This window comes from Morone saxatilis, unplaced genomic scaffold, assembly GCF_004916995.1.
Source record: "Morone saxatilis isolate NCDOM2014 unplaced genomic scaffold, NCSU_SB_2.0 Contig1, whole genome shotgun sequence".
In the NCBI taxonomy this organism is placed as follows: domain Eukaryota; kingdom Metazoa; phylum Chordata; class Actinopteri; family Moronidae; genus Morone; species Morone saxatilis.
Window position 1 is genome coordinate 13,228,518 of NW_023339651.1, and position 11,305 is coordinate 13,239,822.

General features: G+C 40.8%; 2 protein-coding genes across 5 annotated transcripts in view; one reads left to right on the forward strand and one right to left on the reverse strand.

The window, feature by feature from the left end:
- eps8l1b (eps8 like 1b) overlaps nucleotides 1-5,131 on the forward strand; it is an 11,379-nt gene extending 6,248 nt beyond the window's left edge. The window contains exons 11-19 of the mRNA XM_035671598.1: nucleotides 162-310; nucleotides 923-1,067; nucleotides 1,790-1,845; nucleotides 1,934-2,036; nucleotides 2,213-2,338; nucleotides 2,456-2,609; nucleotides 3,121-3,286; nucleotides 3,552-3,684; nucleotides 4,207-5,131. Of these exons, the coding sequence (XP_035527491.1) occupies nucleotides 162-310; nucleotides 923-1,067; nucleotides 1,790-1,845; nucleotides 1,934-2,036; nucleotides 2,213-2,338; nucleotides 2,456-2,609; nucleotides 3,121-3,286; nucleotides 3,552-3,684; nucleotides 4,207-4,293 (1,119 nt within the window). The 3' untranslated portion in view covers nucleotides 4,294-5,131. The remainder of the gene's footprint in view (nucleotides 1-161; nucleotides 311-922; nucleotides 1,068-1,789; nucleotides 1,846-1,933; nucleotides 2,037-2,212; nucleotides 2,339-2,455; nucleotides 2,610-3,120; nucleotides 3,287-3,551; nucleotides 3,685-4,206) is intronic.
- The window catches only part of luc7l (LUC7-like (S. cerevisiae)), a 13,906-nt gene continuing 7,336 nt past the window's right edge, over nucleotides 4,736-11,305 (reverse strand). The window contains exons 1-12 of one of the 4 annotated variants that reach the window (XM_035671659.1): nucleotides 10,952-11,188; nucleotides 9,804-9,874; nucleotides 9,416-9,499; nucleotides 8,579-8,673; nucleotides 8,348-8,446; nucleotides 7,683-7,793; nucleotides 7,393-7,536; nucleotides 7,112-7,288; nucleotides 6,822-6,910; nucleotides 6,695-6,724; nucleotides 6,431-6,592; nucleotides 4,736-5,999 (exon numbers count right to left, since the gene is read on the reverse strand). In XM_035671659.1, the coding sequence (XP_035527552.1) occupies nucleotides 5,879-5,999; nucleotides 6,431-6,592; nucleotides 6,695-6,724; nucleotides 6,822-6,910; nucleotides 7,112-7,288; nucleotides 7,393-7,536; nucleotides 7,683-7,793; nucleotides 8,348-8,446; nucleotides 8,579-8,673; nucleotides 9,416-9,425 (1,038 nt within the window). In that variant the 5' untranslated portion in view covers nucleotides 9,426-9,499; nucleotides 9,804-9,874; nucleotides 10,952-11,188 and the 3' untranslated portion in view covers nucleotides 4,736-5,878. Of the gene's footprint in view, nucleotides 6,000-6,426; nucleotides 6,593-6,694; nucleotides 6,725-6,821; nucleotides 6,911-7,111; nucleotides 7,289-7,392; nucleotides 7,537-7,682; nucleotides 7,794-8,347; nucleotides 8,447-8,578; nucleotides 8,674-9,415; nucleotides 9,500-9,803; nucleotides 9,875-10,951; nucleotides 11,190-11,305 lie in introns of those variants that run through there. The other 3 variants (XM_035671651.1, XM_035671635.1, XM_035671642.1) reach the window with 3 other exon arrangements.

The window sequence follows — 11,305 nt, forward strand, 5'->3', positions numbered from 1 at the left end:
GTGTGTGTGTGTGTGTGGATGAGTCCATTAGGCTTTGTGTGTGTCTCCAACAGAAGAAAATAGTTGTATTTAGCTTAATTAATAATCAAATGTGTACAAACTTGAAATCAGCAGGAATTACTATCATGACCACTGGTTTTGTGTGATCTGTGTGTGTGCAGATGGTGAAAACAACAGGGGGACCAATGCTGGGAGCCTCAGTGTCCAGCCCCGCCCTGACCAACTCTGCTGTCACCCTGCTAAAAGACAACCTGAACGAGGAGGAGATGCAGCTGTGGACGTCTCTGGGTACCAATTGGACATTCCCACGGTATTATTATGACACAAAGAAGTCAAGAATAATAATCCAGTTTCATTTTATTTCTCCTGAGATCATTTATTATACTTCAGTGTTGGAAAAAAAACATTGCATGGTGTAATTACGGTATTTTTGTGTTTAATCTATTTTTTTTGCCAATAAATAAAGCTGATAGATGTATATTATCAAATGTCATAAGTATCAAATATTGGCTGCTCATTCACCTTTCGTATGACTGAGAGTCTTCACAGCTCTGCAGCTGCATGAAAGCATAAAACCTAAAGTGAAGTTTTATTTGATTTATTACGTTCTAAAGATCTGTTCAAAACCATAAAGGGAATTTTAGTGTCATAAATCCTTCATCCCAGCGACCAGTGTAATTATGGTGGCCACATTCAACACATATTTTGAGATTTCTCAGGCATGAAAATGGTCTAATGTGAAGGTATTTAGTATTGCCAAAAATAGTGGCTTTTGGCAGCATTAAAACCAACATTTCAGCTTTGGCATTACTTCCAAAAACTGGTGGGAACTGTTAAAGAGTAATTATGGTTTTAGTTACACTATAAAGTAAAAAATCATGTGTAATAAGGACAATGCACGTGACTCTTTGTGCTCCCTCAGCTCCCAGCTCAGAGGGCCTGTAGCTCCGTACACCCCTGTGTTCTTGGACGGTTGGAAGCCAGAAGCCTTGAGAGCAGACGGGCAGGTTTGGGAGGATCCGGTTGAGTCAGAATACAAATATGAGGACCTCAGAGCAAAACAAGAGGTATGGAATACCTGCGTATGATATGGGTTAGACTCTCGCTCCATTGTGTGTCACAAGAGAGGAGCAGTCAAAGTATGTGTCTAGAGGTCTAACACAGGAGTTGAATGTAATGCCAGACACACAATCATTCAGAAATATCAAGTACATTAAACTCTAGAGCTGCACTTTCCTCCCTTAATTTCCTTCCTGTTCTGTGCTAAAAACTGTATGTAGTGGATATTTTCTTATCTTCTTTATTCTCTTATCTCTCGCAAATTCTCTTATTTATGAAGACTGTGTTTGCACTGAAATGGCCTCGTATTGATTTGCTGTTCACAACCATGCAAGCAATTTGGCTCTCTCGAGGTAGCTCAAACCACTGAAAAGCTGAAAATGTCTCTCCGTTGCTCAGGGCTGCAGGGTTTTGTATCTTTTATTAAGTAATACATATTTTTGTGTTTGCCTTGGCTATGAACTATCATAGGATAAAAACGGCTGGGAGTCATTTTTGAGGCGGTGGTTTTGTGCGGTTTTCAAAGTTCCTGCTGGCAAATGTGAAGTATTGTGTTACCTAATATTTCTTTTGACAGCTTTCTTTACGAAAGAGGAAACTGTCAAAGCTCTTGCTGTTTATTAAACTTTTGGAGACTTTTATTTTGTCAACCACCACCATCCCCTCTGTAGGCTTGTTTTGTGCGTGTGTGTGTGTTGTTTATTCATGAATGTCTTGTTTTGACCTACAGCAGCACCAGCCACCTCAGCCAGGCGGTCCTCCAAACACGCATATCAGCGATGAAACGTAGGTCATCTTTAGGAAGCAAATCGGTTAGCTTCTACAATTCCCCCCCTGACGGCATGATGACAGTGTTGGTCTCTTCTCCTTTCAGGGATGGTGGCACACCAGAGCCAGAGAGACTCTACAGCTGCACCTACGACTTCATAGCCAGGAACAGCAGTGAGCTTTCAGTGCAGCAGGGGGAGACACTCGAGGTAATGAATCAAACAATGCATGTAAAATTACACAGTAAGACCTGCTCATGGTGCCTTCAGGAACCCATCATGAAGCTTGTAGAACTGTGTACATCTTGTATTCATTTCATTGGATAAGATTCTGTAGAATCACACTCAACAGTAGGCTGACTGACAGCAACTCCTCCGTCTGACAGGTGATTGAATCATCCAAGCGCTGGTGGAAGTGTCGCAATCGCTTCAACCAGATCGGATTTGTTCCCTTCAACATCCTGGAACCCGAGGCTCACATGGACAGCCCCGTCACCAACAAAGCCCCCAGTGTAAGACACAAACACACACACAGACGATAAATCACACAAGCACAGAGGTATGGTCTCACCGGTACACGCCTAGAGTGAATTCCAGTGTCATTTTCTCTGTGCTCCACATTCCCGCAGGCTCCAGCTCCACCGCCCCTCGCCAAAACTTTCTCTGTAGTCCCACCCAGCCCACCTGCTCCACACCAGGCCCAGACCCACTCCCCACAGCGCCCACGAAGCTTACCACCATACAGCCAACATATATCAGCTGCGGAGGACACAGAAAATAAAGGTACCTATAACTATATGTGGCTGTGTAGGAAAGCATAAAAACAAATAATGGATGGACAGTAGCAAAAAAGTTTTTATTGAACCATGTTTAAAGGGATCCGTCCCAACTGTAAAATAATGAGAAAACACCTGAAATTATATTCTTTAAAATGGAAAATAACCAAATAAAATGCTTAAACTGAGCCACAAGGTCCATTTAGTAGCTGCTCTAGATCTTTTGAACATATCACAGTTTTCCTCAGTAGATGCAGTTTGCCCAGTAGTCATTGACATTAAGTTTTTCCGAGGAGTAAAAACAGATTATTCGTTTTTAATGTCACCACATCTGGCCTACTTAGGTAGATGTTGATAAAAATGTTGTGCTCTGTAAAAGATGTACACTAAAAGGTACACTTTAATCAGTACTTGATCATGTAGTAGTTAGAAAGCCCCACTCTTATGTGAGTGTGAGTCATTATTTGGGCATGAAAGGCTTATTTATCACCATACCTTCTATCACTTCATCTTTTCAGTCATGTTGGTGAATGACGAGCTGCTCCAGAGGCTGACCAACGGAAAGACCAACCTGAACAAACCTCTGGTCATCCCTCGTTCCTCAGAGACCTCTGTTCCTCTGGACTACCACTCTCCTCCAGAGGAGGTAGCGGGGTGGCTCCAAGGGAAGGGCTTCAGTGAACCGTGAGTGACGTCTCATCTGCCCACTACAGACCTGTTTACACACTGGGACTGTTGCCAGTACAATGCCATTTATTCATTAAAGTGACCACATTCTTTCAACACTGATAACTATTTCCTGTATCAATGTGCATTCTCTGGGTACAGTTGGGTTAATATTACAATAGAAAGCTTAAATGGATGGATAAACTTTCAGTATAGCATATCCACAAGAGTATTAATCGTCTAGAGTCTGACTTTGAAGTCATTTGTATGTTTTGCCCCTCAGGACGGTGTCATGTTTGGGAGTGCTGACAGGTGCCCAGCTCTTCTCCCTCAACAAAGAGGAGCTGCGAGCTGTGATTCCAGATGAGGGCGCCAGAGTGTACAGCCAGCTCACTGTGCAGAAAGCACTGCTGGAGGTAAATTAAAGGAAAACTATGGCTACTTTAATGCTGTACCTCATTTCCCTGTTCTGATCAGTTTATCAATGACATAACTGCTGAGTATTTGACCACTAAATTTGACCAGTAATCAAGCAAATCAATATTCAATAGTGTGCAGAGATCAACTTTTCAAATTTCAAAATTAATTGTATATAACCCAATCTGTAGCATAATTTATTGGCTATCAAAGATACATTTTACCGTCAGAAACATGGAATAATTGTACAATATAAATGTATTCTGTGAGCATTCTTTTTTGACTGATTGGCCAGTTTACTGATGCTACTGTGAGTCAGTTTGTTGTGTCATGATTGTTTTTAATTATTTTTAAATAATTGAATGTTAAATGAGGTCTTTGTTAAGTAGCTGTGTCATAAAGGAACATGTCTCTAGTTACCCACGTAGCCCACATTAACACCCTTGGAATATCGGACACTGGTTATTACAAACAGTGCCTTTATTCCTTCATCTGTCCTAATTTGTTTCTGCTTTCTACAGGATGCCCGGAGAGCCACGGAGTTGGAGGCAGTCATGGAGAAACAGAAAATGAAGGTTGACCTGAAACTGGAGAGCAGCACATTGTGAGCAGCAGGCGTCTACAACATGAAGAACTGCAGATGAAGGATCGTGTTCTTCTGGTGGCGGTCACTTAAGAGTGAACTGAATTATTAATTATATTCACTAGAGAACGAACACACAATGGTGACTTGACCTTCCCACATAGTGAAGACCATCATGCTATAAGGGTCGTTACGATAGAATTACTTCATCTTAAAACCAAAGTATTTGGCAGCAAATCAGGAATGTAAGCTTTTAGTGAAAGCAGGCACTGTTCAGATTAAATATTTTAACATTACACTATTTGTAATGTATGTTGATTTTCTTGTGAATAGTTATCTCTCAGTTATGCAGAGTAGGTACAGATTAATTTAATGAAATGTATTTATCTTTGTAAAATAATATTCAACCATGATTAACATGCTGACAATGACAGGACTTTGGCAAGAAAGGTCACCAGCAGACAATGAAAATTAAAATGGTGGGATTTTTTTATTTTTTTATTGAGACTTTAAAGAAAGACTTCCAGCAGAACATAAACAGATATGACTTCACACATTAGGTTAAAGCAATGCATCCATTAAAATCTGTTTGCAATTATAAGTCTATTCACAAAGGAATTTGTCCAAATTGGGCCAAAATTTCAATGTATGACGACTAATTAATAAAGGTATGTACAGTTATAGCATTGTATTTCCAATGTATCATTTCTGAACCTACTGCTTCACATGCCGACACCAACTTTGAAGTAACCATTTATTATTTTAAATAAAAGAAATCAAGATAGAAACAAATTAAGAAACAAGATAACAAGCATGAACTTATACTGGCCGACTCTCAAATAGATTCCCTTCACTACTGACAACAAAATAAAGGTTGATCAAAGAAAAAAAAAGGGGACATGGGGAGAAATAAGATTGATACTAATACTCGCAACTTTAAAACCTTTTGGTTTTGAATTGGGTTCCTAAAACTTTAACTGGGCTTTAGCAAACTAGGTATATGTGGACAGACATTCAAGAACTGCACTCGAGCTGTACGACAATAACTGCCGTTTACCAGGTGAAAAGAAATCTTCAGAGGGAGAGGCAAAAAACCCCAAACTTCTTAATTGGACGAGGCTTCTCAGACCATGATAATCAGTAGGCCCAAAACATATTTACAGACAGATTCTGTATCAAAAGACCATCAGTCAATAATAAAATATGGATCAGTTACATTTTACGCTTCAGCCCAGCAGACCATCAGTTTATGTTGGCTTTTTCAGTTAGACTCATTGTAGGTGGTTTAAAACAAGACATAGGATGTATTGGATACAGACAGCCACCAGATTACAGATGTGGGCATTGCAATACACTCCACTACTGATCAATAACTAACCCCCTCCATCCAATGCCATCTTCTGATATATCTGGATGCTAGAAAATTTAATCCATACAATTTCAGGTATACACTCTGGGTTGGCTGCATTAACTGTAAAAGCAAAGAAAGGAGGCAGGCGGGAGAACAGAGGGATCAAGGCAAGGACTGTGTGTGACATTAGGTTATTATAAATGGACAGACAGGTGAGAGAGACGGGAGGTTGTGTGTCGTGATTGATTAAGTCTGGTCTTTAGAGGTCCCCCATCTCCCTGTCATCTGCCCGGCGGGACTCCGACCTGCCGTTCATGCCATCCCTCCTGTCTCGCTCCCGTGACCTGTCTCTGGATGAGCGCTCTCGGTCCCTGGACGACCTGGTGACGAGAACGTACGGGATATTCAGAGAAGTAATACAAGCACAAACATGTAGAGGAAAGAAGTAGAAACGTGTGAGTGTGTTTGTGAAGAGCCGAATTATGAGCTCCAACAGTCTGAAGAAGTTTATGATTAATGACTGCCAAACAGAGGACGAGATGCAGAAATATGAAACAGCAGTTGGTTAAAAGAGGCAGTGATTTGTTTACTTTCCACACCTACATCCTAACACATTTGTTTCCCTAGAACTATAACTTCTCACAACCTGCCTGCCACTTTTCAACTGTCTTCAGAAAAACAACACTGTGTCTGAAAAAGCTGCAATCATGGAAAAACACTTGCACCCCATGACAAATGTGCTGGGGGAGTTTCTTGGAAATTGCTCTGTGGGTCCTTGTTGAGAACTGTGTTAGCTTTGTTGTGTATTTACTTGTGTTTGGAGCCCTGCTCGTGGCTGTGACGGTGTCCTCGGCTGCGGGAGCGGGATCGGCTGCGATGCCTCCTCCTCCTCTCCCTGGAGCGTGAGCGCGATCGGCGCCTGTCTCTCGATGAGGAGCGCGAGCGTCTCCGTCTGCGGTCACGGGAACGGGACCTGATAAAAATACCGCACAGGTTATAATTGACCTCGGATAGCCCCTTTAATCAGACTCCAAACTAACTGAATTAAAATGTAGATGATGGAGAAATGTCTTACCTTCTATGCTCTCTGCTCCGTGATCTGGTCCTATGAAGTAAGTGGATGCCAAAATTATTAGACATACACTTTATACAACAAATTAACTTTCATAAATGTCACCAGGATTTTAAATATCTTTACTCACCTCTTCTTCATCCTTTCCTCTTTCTCCCTCTCTTCTCGTCTCTTTAAGCGCTCCTGGTTCCTTTTCTCCTGCTTGTCGACCACGGTTTTCTGATCAAAATAAAAACACAGTACCCAATTAGGTGACAGCATCTTTATCCAAACCTCAAGCGATTTTTTGACCCATTTTTTTCTTTCCTGTATATTTTCTCTAATCAGCCCCCTGTCCTTGATATACTTGTTACTTTTTTTTTTTAGGAGTTTTATAGTAATGGCTTAAAAGCACACATGGGGGAACAAGCTGGCACTTACCTTTAGTTGGTCCAGTTTCTCTCTGATCTGGATGAAGCCCAGATGGAGCTTCCCACCAAAATGGTCGGCCAAACGACGGTCATTGTCATGGAGACCTAGGTAAGCAGAGCACACCTCACACACCCGAAGCTTCTGCTGCTGGAAGCTGGACGCCGGCATGGAGTTTCTGTATTCTTCCTGAAGAAAGAGGCGTCAAAGGATCAAAAGACGGACTTATTAGTATATGGAAAAGCATCACACACCCTTAAGGTGGAAGCACCTGCCAAGTACTCCGTCCTCACCTCTGCATCCTTCTTCCTAGTGCGGACCTTCTCCACTTCCTGCAGGACTTTCTGGGCCTCATCAACGTTGCCCTCAGCTCCGAGCTGCTCAGCCTTGGCCAGGAGCTTCCCTATTTCCTCATTCAACTCATGAACCTTCTCTGCCTGCGACACAGCACAAGAAATACAATTTACATCTGAAATTTCTATCACGAAACACACTGTTATTGCAAAAAGTTAAAGACTCAGTTCATATGACTCAAAAGTTTAACTGTAATACATGGTATTAAATGTTAACTTTTGTCGCTCACCTTTGCTGCCACCTCAGCACTGATCTCTTCCTGGGTCTCAGCCAGGCGCTTCTTGGCAAGTTCTGTCCTCCGGTCACAGTCGGCAATGAATGACTCCAGGTGGTCCACCGCCTTTAGGAGTTGGACAATTTGTTAAAAAAACAAAAACAAATATGTGACATGATTTGGATAGATAGGTACACAGGAAATTTGTATATGGGTTATGCTTATTTTAAACAATTATCAGAGTAATCGACATTAACTGCTCTCAAAACAAAATGTCATAGGGGTCCTTGAGGCTAAGGTTCACTGAGGTTGTTTAGTGGCTGCCAGTCAGAGGTACTGGTGAAAAGCACTATTGTAGCACCTCGCTTCACTGCCATTAAGGTGGGAGAATAAGCCACTGGCTACTTCTCTACAAACACAGCAGAAACTGTTTTTAAAAAAAGCCAAATTTTCCAAAATAACTAGTTTAACAAAAATAAACGAGTTTGGATGCTAAATGATGTGAGCTGAAACTACTGTCACTGGCTGTTTACCACTTGACAACAACAAGTATATAGCGGTATCTTGCAAAGCAATCTGTCACATCACCACTACATCAACGGTTAATCTGTGTTTTATTATGGTGACTGACAATTTTATGATCTGCACAGGTATATTATTTATAATAGGACATCACTTACATCAAGCTCGAAGAACAGATCTCTCTCCTTGGAAGCAATTTCATAATCTGCTCGAAGCGCCAGGTCGTGGATCTTTGTGCACTCTCCCAGGTCCATACGCTATCACCAAAACACAAGCAGACATGAGCACAAACTCAAATATGGAAAAACTGATATCAAAAGGTTTCTGATTACTCATAGCACAGTATAGTACATGATGGTGAGAGCAGACATAAATGGTTGGACACTTACAGTTCCAGACAGGATGTCATGTGGACAGCAGTTTAGAAGATGACTTTTGCAGACTCGCTCGTCAGTGAACTTGACCCTCTGTCGCGTCTCATCCCCTGAAACAGTCCAAAAAACAACCAGTGAGAAAGACCTCACATACTTGTTAGCAGGGGCGAGGTATCTAGTGCTTTAATATACATTCCTTTAAGTGCACTAAATTCACTGGGCACATGTGTGTCATTGTAACTGCACTGCAAGGATTTTGTGCCAACCTTAATGAGTGAAATCCAATTCTTGTATTTATGATTGTAAAGGTTTTGCATATACTTGCATTAGTGTAGCATTATATTCACCAGTAATAGAGTAACTGTGCCTCTGCTGGACTACGTGTATTAACCATTTATGTGTCAAGATTACAGAAGTAAAGGTACGTGTGTGCATGTATATGGTACTTGCTCTTATTCTGTGTGCTTACCTTACCCAAGCCTCAATACAAATGTGGCGATGTGAGAGCCTCAACTCAGTTTAACTTGTGATAAGGCTCAACGTCCACTCTATAAAATGTGGATCATTATGAGATTAGGCCAATAGTGGCACAATACTGTTAAATAACTATATTCTTGGTGTTTCAATTAACTAGTGTGAACAGAAAGTGTTGATTACATTTCAATACATTAGACTATGCGGGAAAGACTGACTGCTATTGCGATAAGAAATGTAAACACTTCAGACAAATGTTCCAGCCAAGCCTTTTACAAATGTGAAACATTGAAAAGAAAATTCAAAACAAAAATGCAACAGAAATCCAAGGAAAAAAATTTAGTTTATACACACTGCGATCTGCACCACATACTGTACCCTTCTGCATCTTCAAGACCTCAGCAGCAGAAATTTAAACCCGCTGTAGAAAAGTATAAATGGGAACAGTTTTCTTGCCCATACCTGTAGTAAGAAGTTGGGAGTCATACACAAGTCAGATTGTAAATGATGTGTGCAAAGTTTTTGTTTCGATGACTGCTAAAATTGCCTTCTGAAAACAGACGTGTAATGAAAAACTGCTCGTTTGGATTCAGCGCGACCAGACGTCTTAGCTCAAGCTGCATAATACTACTCCAAATTGTAATTCTATTGCCACTGAAGATATACCCATTTGTGTGATTAAAATAAAAGCTAAAATAACTTCCGGAAGGCAAACAAATTGTTTGGATATTCATCATAACAGCTTTAAAAATTATGTGTGACTCACGGCTCGATGAACATGAGGCTTTTCTGCAACTCCTTTGCAGATTGATGTAGGCTGGCAAAGATACACTGAACCTTAATGAATAAAATAAAGGGGCCACAATTGTTCAGTTTGTATGCAACAAATGTATGGGAAGAATTTGATATCAATCTCATCACACATACACCCACAAACTCACAACACAAATTCACTGTAACTGTACAGGTCGAATTATCAACTTGTTAAAAAGGATAATCCACAGGGCTGTAGCTCTATTCAATCTACTGTCAGGATGAACCTCTGATTTATAAAATGGCAGAACAGCAATAATCTGTCATTTTCTGCCCGTGATAATCAGACTTGACAGTGGATTTACCTTTTAATGTCTGTATCCAAATAGCTGGAAAGCAATCACGAAAACTATATTTCATCACGTCAAAGCACCATAAAGACAACGGTAGTTATATTAACTAATATAACAATATATTAACTACTAAGTTATATTGTCAAGATGATAGTATTTATTTTTAATGCATTTGTATTTTACAGGTACACTTAATAGGCTAGTACAAGCTAAAACATTATGAAATACCAAGCAATAGTGGTCGTGTAGTTTGTTCTAGACTCAGGAACAACTATTTACCTAACTATTTAAGTGAAAAATGTTGAACAACCAGGTCAACCTGGTTAGCCAGCAACAACTGGTGGGCCTAATGCGACGTCTAGCCTTCGTGTCCTTTACAAGTGTATAACCTGTGCATATTATGAATGCAACACAGTAGTGTTAACGTTATCCACTGAAAGAGTGATAACTGCATCACTTACATCAATCAATTGTTATATATGGTTCAATGCTAGGTGCATGGCGTCTCACGGTTTCCGTAACTTCACAATATGCAGTAGCGTTAGCTCACCTAGCTACTAGCTAGGAATTTGGCTATCGCTAAAAGTGCTAAAGGCTAAACACAAAATATGACAACTCTCTAAAATAGCTAAAATGGATACAAACATTAAATCCTATCGTTAATTCGTAAAGGCTACTTGTCTGGTTACTTTACTCAGCCCTCTGCAGTACAGCCATTCATGCTGTCCATCACACACCAACACAAGCCAGCCTCAGCGGCGGCTCCATCTTGGCTAGCTAGCTCAGCTAGCATGCTACGGCAACTCACCATCCCTCGCTGTTCCCATCAGCTGGTCGAGCAACGCTCTCATTTGAGCTTGGGCAGACATTGTGGTTGATCTTCAGTCGATAGCGCTATATACAAAAAAAATAAGCAACTGCAAACAGTTCCTTAGTATGTGTGTACGGTTATTTGATTATTTATTCGTCCAAGCATCACCCCTCGCAGCTTTTCTCAGTTTCGTGAACTAGCCAGTTTCCGTTTCACATTAGGGAAATGACGACAGGCCTGTTGTTTGAAAGTTCCGTTGAGCTAATGCTAGAGGGAGGGCTATTAGTATAAAAGTGTCCAATTGTAACGTTTGAAGACAAGTGAGTTAACCAATCAGAGCGGCCCGAACCA